The sequence below is a fragment of the Neoarius graeffei genome, chromosome 1, assembly GCF_027579695.1.
Source record: "Neoarius graeffei isolate fNeoGra1 chromosome 1, fNeoGra1.pri, whole genome shotgun sequence".
Classification (NCBI taxonomy): domain Eukaryota; kingdom Metazoa; phylum Chordata; class Actinopteri; order Siluriformes; family Ariidae; genus Neoarius; species Neoarius graeffei.
Window position 1 is genome coordinate 92,844,683 of NC_083569.1, and position 13,000 is coordinate 92,857,682.

The following is a 13,000-nucleotide window of genomic DNA, read 5'->3' on the forward strand; positions in this document are numbered from 1 at the left end:
CTGAGTCTGGAACACGCCTACTGGTGACGTAATACGGAAATGTCACCAAAATGGGTTAGAATATATTCACCCACTGGAGCTCAAAACTTTGGGGGGGGCATCATACGGTAGTCACATGACACAGTTGCTGCTGATTGGCTGCATTACCCTACAGCAGAGCGTCTCCCTGACTACAGCACTGGGCTCGTTACAGTTCACCCAAAGACTCGCGCTTTATATCATTCTGTGTGTTTTTCTGTCCGACCGCTAGTTAAAAAAAAAATCACAAACATAATAATCCGGATCTGGGTCATGGGGGTAGCAGCTGAAGCAGAGCAGCCCAGACTTCCCTCTCCCCGGCCACCTTCACCAGCTCTTCTGGGGGAATACTGAGGCATTCCCAGACCAGCCGAGATCTGTAATCTCTCCAGCGTGTCTTGGGTCTGTCCCGGGGTCTCCTCCCGGTGGGGCATGCCCAGAAAACCTCCCTTGGGAGGCGTCCAGGGGGCATCACAAACATCCATCCATCCATCCATCCATCATCTGTAGCCGCTTATCCTGTTCTACAGGGTCGCAGGCAAGCTGGAGCCTATCCCAGCTGACTATGGGCGAGAGGCGGGGTACACCCTGGACAAGTCTCCAGGTTATCGCAGGGCTCACACAGAGACAAACAACCATTCACACTCGCATTCACACCTACAGTCAATTTAGAGCCACCAATTAGCCTAACGTGCATGTCTTTGGACTGTGGGGGAAACCGGAGCACCCAGAGGAAACCCACGCAGACATGGGGAGAACATGCAAGCTCCACACAGAAAGGCCCTCGCCGGCCACTGGGCTCAAACCCAGGACCTTCTTGCTGTGAGGCGACAGTGCTAACCACTACACCACCGTGCCGCCGGCATCACAAACAATCCTCTTTAAAACATTTGTGAGATGATGTGGATGCACAAAATGAAACCTTATATAGAATTATTTATTCTTTTTTTTTTTTTAAACCTTTGAAAGATGGGCAGGGCTTATCCCTACTAGCCCATTGATCCAAGCCGCCTCTGCATTACTGTATAATGGGTTTATTTCCAGAAAACTATTATCATGATGGGCAGCACGGTGGTGTTATGGTTAACACTGTCGCCTCACAGCAAGAAGGTCTTGGGTTTGAGCCCAGTGGCCGGCAAGGGCCTTTCTGTGTGGAGTTTGCATGTTCTCCCTGTGTCTGCGTGGGTTTCCTCCGGGTGCTCCGGTTTCCCCCACAGTCCAAAGACATGCAGGTTAGGTTAACTGGTGGCTCTAAATTGACCATGAGTGTGAATGGTTGTTTATCTCTGTGTCAGCCCTGCGATGACCTGGCGGCTTGTCCAGGGTGTACCCCGCGTCTCGCCCATAGTCAGCTGGGATAGGCTCCAGCTTGCCTGCGACCCTGCACAGGATAAGCGGCTACAGATAATGGATGGATGTTATCATGATATTGTGTTCATATAAATCTATTATAGAGCTAAAGTGTGAAGCTGTAGTTCAGTATAATGGTGAGTTTAATCCTGTAGGATCAGACTTCACTTTCTCTTTCTTCTAACAGACTCCCAGTAAACGCCCAGTGTAGGTGATGGAAACCACAGCAACTCAATAAAAATAAAAACTATTGTTACTCCATGATTAAACTGTGGATTTAAACACAGGTTATATATTGAAGTTTTCCAGAAAAAACCTGCTCAAACAGAGGAATTAAAAAACCTTCAGAATTCACTTGATTTAAAATTAATTTCTTTTTCCCCTCAGCACTTTTTTTCAAAACAAAATCATGTCCATGTTATTTTCTTAAAGATCACACACACACACACACACACACACACACACACACACACACACACACACACACACACACACACACAGCAGAGACTGTGATTTACCTGTACTGAAGAAAAAAACAAATTGTTCTTACCTGCCAACAACCCTTTTATAAACTCTGAAACAAGAAGCCATATTTTAGATTAATTGATCCACATACAAAATTCAACAAAAAATAATAACTAATATCTGAATAATATTTACATTAGACAAAAAGTAGAAACACAGTACAAATATTTAAAATACCAAAAACATGTTTTTTTTCCATCAGTAGAGTTTCCCTAAAAATAGAGGATGTAAAGAAAGGAGAGAAATATACACATACAGTGGTGCTTGAAAGTTTGTGAACCCTTTAGAATTTTCTATATTTCTGCATAAATATGACCTAAAACATCAGATTTTCACACAAGTCCTAAAAGTAGATAAAGAGAACCCAGCTAAACAAATGAGACAAAAATATTATACTTGGTCATTTATTTATTGAGGAAACTGATCCAATATTACATATCTGTGAGTGGCAAAAGTATGTGAACCTTTGCTTTCAGTATCTGGTGTGACCCCCTTGTGCAGCAATGACTGCAATTAATAATCATTTCCGGTAACTGTTGATCAGTCCTGCACACCGGCTTGGAGGAATTTTAGCCCATTCCTCCATACAAAACAGCTTCAACTCTGGGATGTTGGTGGGTTTCCTCACATGAACTGCTCGCTTCAGGTCCTTCCACAACATTTCGATTAGATTAATGTCAGGACTTTTACTTGGCCATTCCAAAACATTAACTTTATTCTTCTTTAACCATTCTTTGGTAGAACAACTTGTGTGCTTAGGTTCATTGTCTTGCTGCATGACCCACCTTCTCTTGAGATTCAGTTCATGGACAGATGTCCTGACATTTTCCTTTAGAATTCGCTGGTATAATTCAGAATTTATTGTTCCATCAATGATGGCAAGCCATCCTGGCTCAGATGCAGCAAAACAGACCCAAACCATGATACTACCACCACCACCATGTGGCACAGATGGGATAAGGTTCTTATACTGGAATGCAGAGTTTTCCTTTCTCCAAACATAACACTTCTCATTTAAACCAAAAAGTTCTATTTTGGTCTCATCCATCCACAAAACATTTTTCCAATAGCCTTCTGGCTTGTCCACGTGATCTTTAGCAAACTGCAGACGAACAGCAATGTTCTTTTTGGAGAGCAGTGGCTTTCTCCTTGCAACCCTGCCCTGCACACCATTGTTGTTCAGTGTTCTCCTGATGGTGAAGTCATGAACATTTACATTAGCCAATGTGAGAGAGGCCTTCAGTTGCTTAGAAGTTACCCTGGGATCCTTTGTGACCTCGCTGACTATTACACGCCTTGCTCTTGGAGTGATCTTTGTTGGTCGAGCACTCCTGGGGAGGGTAACAATGGTCTTGAATTTCCTCCATTTGTACACAATCTGTCTGACTGTGGATTGGTGGAGTCCAAACTCTTTACAGATGCTTTTGTAACCTTTTCCAGCCTTTTCAACAATGCTTTTTCTGAGGTCCTCAGAAATCTCCTTTGTTTGTGCCATGATACACTTCCACAAACATGTGTTGTGAAGATCAGACTTTGATAGATCCCTGTCCTTTAAATAAAACAGGGTGCCCACTCACACCTGATTGTCATCCCATTGACTGAAAACACCTGACTCTAATTTCACCTTCAAATTAACTGCTAATCCTAGAGGTTCACATACTTTTGCCACTCACTGATATGTAATATTGGATTATTTTCCTCAATAAATAAATGACCAAGTATAATATTTTTGTCTCATTTGTTTAACTGGGTTCTCTTTATCTACTTTTAGGACTTGTGTGAAAATTTGATGTTGTTTTAGGTCATATTTATGCAGAAATATAGAAAATTCGAAAGGGTTCACAAACTTTCAAGCACCACTGTATGCACCTCACCATGCTACTGTATTCAACATACATTCACGTCAACTACTGCACAGAGTTTTATAAATGATCTCCCAGAGTTATTAGATTTGATTGGATCACTGTCGGCCCCCGCAGAACTTGATCAGGCAACTGATTGCTTCGAGTCAACGTTCCGCTGTACTTGAGATAATGTAGCTCCACTTAAAAGGAAAATGATTTGAGAGAAATTTTCACCCTGGTTTAATGATGACACTCGCACTTTAAAACAAACCACTTGAAAATTGGAATGTAAATGACATCAAACAAAATTGGTAGGATTCAAATTAGTGTGGAAGGAGAGCTTCCTGAACTGTGGGTGGTAGAAAAGGGCAACTGGACTTGCTTGAAGATTCTTGAAAACGTTTCACCTCTCGTCCGAAAGATGATAACAAGGATGATAACAGGAACAAACGCAAGAACATTGTCATTCCCTACATTTCTGGTCTATCTGAGAAACTCAGGAGGATCTTCTACAAACACAACATTCCGGTACATTTCAGACCCAGTAACACCCTGAAGCAGAAACTGGTCCACCCTAAGGACAGAATACCCAAACACAAACAGGACAACGTAGTGTATGCAATTCAGTGCAGTGATGATTGCACGGACTCGTATATTGGGGAGACAAAACAACCGCTATACAGGCGCTTGGCTCAACACAGGAGAGCCGGCTCAACATAGGAGAGCCAGCTCCTCAGGCCAGGACTCGGCTGTCTACATTCATCTTAACAACAAAGGACACTTATTTCAGGATTGTAACGTACACATTTTAGCCAGAGAGGATCGTTGGTATGAGCGAGGAGTTAAAGAAGCCATTTTTGTCAACCTGGAGTGGCCATCACTGAACAGAGGTGGGGGTCTGAGACATCATTTATCAACCATCTACAACGCGGTCTTGGACACTCTTCCCAGACGGCTGGGTGTGCGCCAGGACCCAGCTGTTTTCGGTGACTCACAGGAGGACAGAGAGAGTCAGATTTCCATTGATCACCCTAACGGGCAATCCTTTGATCACCCTAATGACTCGCCGTTCACACCCAGCCTCCAGTGACCCACACCAACATAATGCCTCAATGACACCTTAGATGAGCTAGTCATCAGAATTCTGATTCTGATCCAGGAGAGGATAAATATCTGATACTCACGGGCACAGATAGAGGGGGGGACGGGGGGAATTCGTCCCACCCAGATTTAAATTCACCTCGTTCGGTCCCCCCCACTTATAGGGAGGAAAAAACGTCTATGCTGTCTTTCTTTGCACAAGGCAAACCTCACGGAAAAATCAAAAGACTAATTACCATTCGGTTTATTGAGGTGCACAGCAGTATATACATAGTTGCAACTGCGCAGACGGCACAGGTTGCGAGCTCGAGCTTGGTTGCTATGGTTACCCACAACAAGTTTGACAGGCATATCGGGGACAGCTCCTCTTAGTTCAGGACCCCAACACGGCATGATGAAGGGTACCAAAAGGCAGAAAACGATTGCATCGTTTTTAAAAAAAAAAACAACAACGACTAAGTAAACTGTGCCTTACTTTATCATATCACCTTGAAATTTTTTGATAGTCTGTTCAAAGTAATGTCGTAGTGAAAGTAAACTCGTATGGAGTAGAGATGCCTTTCTGGTAGCCTCCTTCTTTCGGTGGTAGCCTGTAGATACAGTGCTCAGAAGGCAGTTTTAATGTTTAATCTGGTGTTCCCTGCCATAATTTCAGCGAGCATAGTGTTTCATAAGGAAACTTTGCGAAGAGTTGTTGACTGACTGCCGCTCACGCAACACACAGGCATAGTTAGAAAGTCAGGATGCACTGGTTTACACTTTACACACACACACACGTAGCCCAGCCTCTCGCTATGTTTAACAGTTGGAACTTAGCGGTTTTAAAACTAGTTTTGCAGTTTTGCAATTTCTGTGCGTGATGATAATGTGTAAACTTTGGATTTCCATAGGCTATGTTAAAATGTTATCATTGTCCTGGCCTGCAGGTAGTTCCTGGTGATGGCAGTGAGGGAGGTGAAATAACATGTATACACACTACCGTTCAAAAGTTTGGGGTCACCCAGACAATTGTGTGTTTTCCATGAAAAGTCACACTTATTTCCCACCATAAGTTGTAAAATGAATAGAAAATATAGTCAAGACATTTTTCTGGCCATTTTGAGCATTTAATCGACCCCACAAATGTGATGCTCCAGAAACTCAATCTGCTCAAAGGAAGGTCAGTTTTATAGCTTCTCTAAAGAGCTAAACTGTTTTCAGCTGTGCTAACATGATTGTACAAGGGTTTTCTAATCATCCATTAGCCTTCTGAGGCAATGAGCAAACACATTGTACCATTAGAACACTGGAGTGATAGTTGCTGGAAATGGGCCTCTATACACCTATGGAGATATTGCACCAAAAACCAGACATTTGCAGCTAGAATAGTCATTTACCACATTAGCAATGTATAGAGTGTATTTCTGATTAGTTTAAAGTGATCTTCATTGAAAAGAACAGTGCTTTTCTTTCAAAAATAAGGACATTTCAAAGTGACCCCAAACTTTTGAACGGTAGTGTGTGTGTGTGTGTGTGTGTGTGTGTGTGTATATATATATATATATATATATATACACATACACACACACACACACGCGCGCGCACACACATATATACACAAAATGGAATCATTTGCTGACAGCTCAGTCCCCCCCAGTTCAAAAATCCTATCTGCGCCTCTGCTGATACTCCCTATTAGTCAGACAGAACTGAGGAAGCCTTTTGGACGAGAGGTGAAACGTTTTCAAGAATCTTCAAGCAAGTCCAGTTGCCCTTTTCTACCACCCACAGTTTACTATGACCTGGATGATTCAGAATCTTCACAGACATGAAAGCTTCCTGAAGTACAGAAAAGCTCTTATTGCTGCGAGATCAACATGTCTCTCCTCCCTAATAGAAGATAACAAAAATAATCCTAGATTCCTATTTAATACTGGAGCAAAATTAGCCAGGAAAAAGACAACTATAGACACATGCACACCTGCAATCTGTAGTAGCAACGACTTCATGAATTTTTTTTCAGTGACAAAATTGAAAATATCCGACAAAAAATTCAAACTACTAATTTAAGGCCTGACAATTTAAGTGACCCTGTAGTTAACAATATAACTGTATCAGATCAGCAATTACAGTTGTGGTCAGAAGTTTACCTACAGTGACATGAATGTCATCTTGGATATGAATGTCATGGCAATATCTGGGCTTTCAGTAATTTCTTTGAACTGTTCTTTTTCTGTGGCAGAATGATTGTACAGCATACATCTTTAATTAAAAAAAACACTAAAATTTGGGGCACAAGTTTGAATTTTCTTTGGGTTTTCTGAAATCAACAGAAGGTCAAAATTATATATAAAGGGTAAACAATTTACATACGCTCAGATTATTAATTCAGAGGTGCTGAAACTTCCAAAATGTCTCTTATCTTACCAAGGCCGAGGTCTCTTAACTTCCTGTTAGTGATCATGATTGACTACAGCTGGTAGCTTCTCTGTGCCTTCATAAAAAGGGTTTGTTTACAGCACTCATTGGATTGACCAACACACAGTAATATGGGAAAGTCCAAGGAGCTCAGTGCAGATCTGAGAAAGAGGATCGCAGATGTACACAACTCCGGAATGTTTCTTGGAGCCATTTCTCAACAATTGCAAATTCCAAGATCAGTTCAAACAATTGTATCCAAGTTATTTTGAGGTGTAGTCACTTTGCCAAGCCACTTTGCTTCAAGAAAACCCAAACTGTCACCCTCAGCTGAAAGGAAATTGGTTTGGATGATCAGAAACAACCTGGGAACCACCATGGCACAGCCCTGCCATGACCTGGAAGCTGATGGATCACTGTCTACAGTTCAGATCACCATGGACTAACACCTTCAAGCTTAACTAAAGTTTGAAGCTGACCACATGGACAAAGAAAGCTTTCTGGAGGATAGCTGTATGGTCAGATAAGACGAAGAGTTGTTTGACCACAATGACCACCATGTACAGAGGGACACTGTACCAGCTGGTGGCAGTGGTAGGATCATCATGCTCTGGAGCTGTTTTGCTGCCAGTGGAACTGGTTCATTGCACAAAGTGGATGGAATAATGAAAAAGGAGGACTACCTCAGAATTCTTCAGCATAAACCATCAGAAACTTGAACACGACTTGGGACTTACAACAGAACATTGAACCCAAACATGTATCAGAGCTGGTTGTGGAGGATAAAGCAGGCTAACATTAAGCTTAAAACAAGTCCTGACTTAAACCCTATTGAAAATATATGGACCATGCTTATAAGTCGAGTCCATACCAAGAAAAAAAAATTTAATTGAACTCTACCAGTTCTACCATGAAGAGTTATGAAATATCCAACCAGAATTCTGCCAGAAGCTTGTTCATAGTAAACAAAAATGTTTGGTCAAGGTGAATCTTGTGAAGGGACATTTTACCCAAATATTAGGGTGTGCTGTATGTATATTTTTGACCCTCTGTTGATTTCAGAAAACCCAAAGAAAATTAAAACTTGTGCACCAAATTCTTGTGTTTTTCCCCCATTATTAAAAAAATGTATGTTGTACATTCTGCCACAGAAAAAGAACAGTTCAAAGAAATTCCTGAAAGCCCAAATATTGCCATGACATTCATGTCCAAGATGACATTCACGTCATTGTATGTAAACTTCTGACTACAACTGTAGAATGTTTTACTCCCTTTATAGAATCTGAACAAATTTCATTAAGCTCCACATCAAAATTCTAAACTTGTATACTAGATCCCTTACCTACATGTCTATTCAAACAAATAATACCTGAAGTAATTGAACCGCTTCTAAAAATAATAAATTCTTCTCTTAGTATTGGCTATGTACCCAAATCCTTTAAACTAGCAGTTATCAAACCCCTGATTAAAAAACCTGACCTCAATCCCTGTCAGCTGTCCAATTATCGGCCAATATCAAACCTCCCCTTTATCTCCAAGATCCTAGAAAAAGCTGTCATACAGCAGTTATGCTCATATTTACATACGAATAACATCCATGAAATGTATCAGTGGGGGCGGCACAGTGGTGTAGTGGTTAGCGCTGTCGCCTCACAGCAAGAAGGTCCTGGGTTCGAGCCCTGGGGCCGGCGAGGGCCTTTCTGTGTGGAGTTTGCATGTTCTCCCCGTGTCCGCGTGGGTTTCCTCCGGGTGCTCCGGTTTCCCCCACAGTCCAAAGACATGCAGGTTAGGTTAACTGGTGACTCTAAATTGACCGTAGGTGTGAATGTGAGTGTGAATGGTTGTCTGTGTCTATGTGTCAGCCCTGTGATGACCTGGCGACTTGTCCAGGGTGTACCCCGCCTTTCGCCCGTAGTCAGCTGGGATAGGCTCCAGCTTGCCTGCGACCCTGTAGAAGGATAAAGCGGCTAGAGATAATGAGATAATGAGATGAGAAATGTATCAGTCAGGATTTAGACCTCATCATAGCACAGAGACAGCTCTGGTTAAAGTAGTAAACGACCTACTGTTGGCATCTAATCAGAGCTGTGTCTCGCTCCTTGTGTTGCTTGACCTCAGTGCAGCATTTGATACTACTGATCATTCTATTTTCCTGGATAGACTAGAAAACGTTGTGGGAGTTAAGGGAACGACCCTATCCTGGCTCAGCTCTTATTTAACTGATTGCTATCAGTATGTAAATGGTGATTTTTCTAGACATACTGAGGTAAAGTTTGGTGTTCCACAAGGTTCTGTCTTAGGCCCACTGCTTTTTTCTTTATATATGCTACCTCTGGGTGATATTATTCGTAAGCATGGTATTAGTTTCCACTGTTATGCTGATGACACACAGTTGTATGTTTCTGCAAAACCTGATGAGAGACACCAGCTTAATAGAATTGAGGAATGTGTAAAGGACATTAGACACTGGATGCTTATTAACTTCCTTCTGCTTAACTCTGACAAGACTGAAGTACTTGTACTAGGACCACATGCAGCTAGAAGTAGGTTTTCTGATTACACAGTAACTCTGGATGGCCTTTCTGTTTGTTCATGTGCAGCCATAAAAGACCTCGGGGTGATTATGAGTTTCAAAAGAAAGACTGGGGTCAATATCGATAACATCATCCGGATAGCTTTCTTTCATCTCAGAAATATTGCTGAGAAATTTAATGTCACTACACGGCACAGAAAAACTAGTTCATGCTTTTGTTACCTCTAGGTTGGATTATTGTAATGTCTTATTGTCTGGATGTTCCAATAAGTGCATAAACAAGCCCCAGTTAGTTCAAAATGCAGCAGCAAAAGCCCTTACTAGAACTAGAAAATATGACCACTCCTGTCTTATCCACACTGCATTGGCTCCCAATCAAATTTCGTATTGATTATAAAATACTACTATTGACCTTTAAAGCACTGAATGGTCTCGCTCCACAGTACCTGAGTAAACTTCTGGTCCTCTATGACCCACCACGCCTACTTAGATCAAAAGGTGCAGGCTATCTGCTGGTACCTCGTATGGTGAAGGCTACATCAGGGGGCAGAGCCTTTTCTTACAAAGCCCCACAGTTATGGAACAGCCTTCCAAGTAGTGGTCGGAAATCAGACACAGTCTCAGTGTTTAAGTCTAGACTGAAAACATATCTGTTTAGTCAAGCCTTTTGTTAATGGTGTTTATGAGGTAAAGGTATAGATCTGGAGGGTCCTCAGACATAGTGTTTTGGTAAACTGGGATGTATGGATGCTGTCAGTCCCCACTCGCTTGCTCACTCAAGTTTGTTGACTGTGTAGTGGCTGGCTGCTTTATGTCCCGGGGCTCCCTCATGCCTGTTACCTTCTGGCTCTCCCCTTTTAGTTATGCTGTCATAGTTAGTTTTGCTGGAGTCCCTGCTTGTACTCAGTGCAAAATATATACTGTTTTTACTCATCAGGTGACATTGGGCATACCTAACAACCTGTGTTCTCTCTCTCTCTCTCTCCCCCCCAACTCTGTCTGTCCCTTCGAGTTACATGTTGATCATGAGATCGAGATGCTGACCTCTTCTGCTCCTCTGACCTGCCTGATCCATCCTGATGCCCTACGTCTGGTTGGAGTCTCACCACATCGCTCCTGTGGAGGACGGCCCAATATGGACAGTTGAAAGTCACACCTGGAGGACGCTCTGGACACTTACAGTAATGCTTTTATGGATGAGGACTACAGTTGACTTGCTAACTTTAGGACTGCAGTTGTCATGAACAGTTTTGCACTCAAGTTTCCATCAATGAAGAGTTTATAAACAGACTTCTTGTTAAAATGTTATAATCATGTTGTCTGTTATCACCCAAATAAGGATGGGTTCCCTTTTGAGTCTGGTTCCTCGAGAGGTTTCTTCCTCATGTCGTCTGAGGGAGTTTTTCCTTGCCACCGTCGCCACAGGCTCGCTCATTGGGGATAGATTAGGGATGAAATTAGCTCATGTTTAAAGTCACTAAAATTCTGTGAAGCTGCTTTGCGACAATGTCTATTGTTAAAAGCGCTAAAAAAATAAACTTGACTTGACTTTAGTACGACCCATTCTACTCCCAGTGTTTGTCTGTGGAGATTGTACAGCTATGTGCTTGATTTTATGCACCTGTTAGTAATGTGTGGCTGAAACAGCTGAATTAGGAAGGGTGTCCACATACTTTTGGCCATGTAGTGTACAGTAAAGCTAGTGTTATGTAAAGATGATAATTCATATCAGTAATGTGTGTATTTACTGTAATTGCTCACACACACCACACACACAGCATTTCTTTTTATGTCAAAACCTTTTACACGGCTTTACATTTGATTAAATATTCAGTCTGATTTTAAAGTTTTTTCTCACCTGCGTATCTCTTCTCCTTTTGAAGCTCTGAGGTTAAAACAGAGAAAATAGTTTTGAGTATTCTGTATAAATTCAGTATAAATAGATGAAGCAGTGTAATATAGTGATAAAGTAAATGAACAACACATCAGATTGCGGTTATGAAATGTAAGTGTCCTCTGATGTTATATATTTGTTAAATGATGAAGCACACTTCACACAGTGGAACATGATGTCACAGGTCAGTTACGACTCCGACAGAAAACAAGTCATTTAATGTATTGTGAGTGATGTGTTTGTGTCTCTGCTCTTCTTACAGAACCCTCGATGGAGTGAAATCAGAGTCAGTAAAATTTGTAATGCTTGAAAAGAAATGTGTAAATGTGATTATTGGAAATTGTTCATGTGAATCTTAAGATATTTTAATATATTGGTTCTAAATTAAACTATATGAAATTTAGGTCAATAAATTCAAGGTTTCAAGAATTCTGTTTTAACAAATTCATGTAGTAATAAAATGATGTCATATAATATCGGGTTCTGCTGACTCTGATTTCACTCCATAAGCCTCCTTCCTGTTTACTTCCTGTTTGCTTCCTGTTGTCCAAATCTGGACACATGACCTGAGCTGCCCATAATTTGGAAGCATTCATTTAAATAAACATGAGAAGGAGCTGTAATTTCTGCCCTCTGCCCCGATCTGCCCCTTCTCATGAACCTTCACCATGTTAAACTGTGTCTCTAAGTCAGAGGCCCAAACAGTGTAACAACCTCCCAGTTACCCTCATCATTGCATTTGATCAGTATAATATAGTTTAATCTACAGCAAAACATAATATTCAATCAGATCATCATATGTTTGTAGCATCGCTGTCCTGTGGGAATCATGTGTCTCTAAAAAATAAATAAATCAGCTTTTCATGAGGGCGGCACGGTGGTGTAGTGGTTAGCGCTGTCGCCTCACAGCAAGAAGGTCCTGGGTTCGAGCCCCGGGGCCGGTGAGGGCCTTTCTGTGCGGAGTTTGCATGTTCTCCCCATGTCCGCGTGGGTTTCCTCCGGGTGCTCCGGTTTCCCCCACAGTCCAAAGACATGCAGGTTAGGTTAACTGGTGACTCTAAATTGACCGTAGGTGTGAATGTGAGTGTGAATGGTTGTCTGTGTCTATGTGTCAGCCCTGTGATGACCTGGCGACTTGTCCAGGGTGTACCCCGCCTTTCGCCCGTAGTCAGCTGGGATAGGCTCCAGCTTGCCTGCGACCCTGTAGAAGGATAAAGCGGCTAGAGATAATGAGATGAGATGAGCTTTTCATGAGCTCAGAAAAACATCCCTGTTTTCAGCTTTGTGATGATGCACTTTCCAGCTAATCCAAGAGGATTATCAAATAGTTTATTTAGC

At 41.9% G+C, this 13,000-nt stretch overlaps 1 protein-coding gene across 4 annotated transcripts in view; it reads right to left on the minus strand.

The window, feature by feature from the left end:
* The window catches only part of LOC132870071 (butyrophilin subfamily 1 member A1-like), a 138,757-nt gene that overhangs the window by 50,382 nt on the left and 75,375 nt on the right, over window positions 1-13,000 (minus strand). For all 4 annotated transcript variants that reach the window (XM_060903878.1, XM_060903794.1, XM_060903729.1 and 1 more), the window contains 2 exons: window positions 11,627-11,653; window positions 1,919-1,942 (listed from right to left, as the gene is read on the minus strand). In XM_060903878.1, coding sequence (XP_060759861.1) covers window positions 1,919-1,942; window positions 11,627-11,653 — 51 coding nt within the window. The remainder of the gene's footprint in view (window positions 1-1,918; window positions 1,943-11,626; window positions 11,654-13,000) is intronic.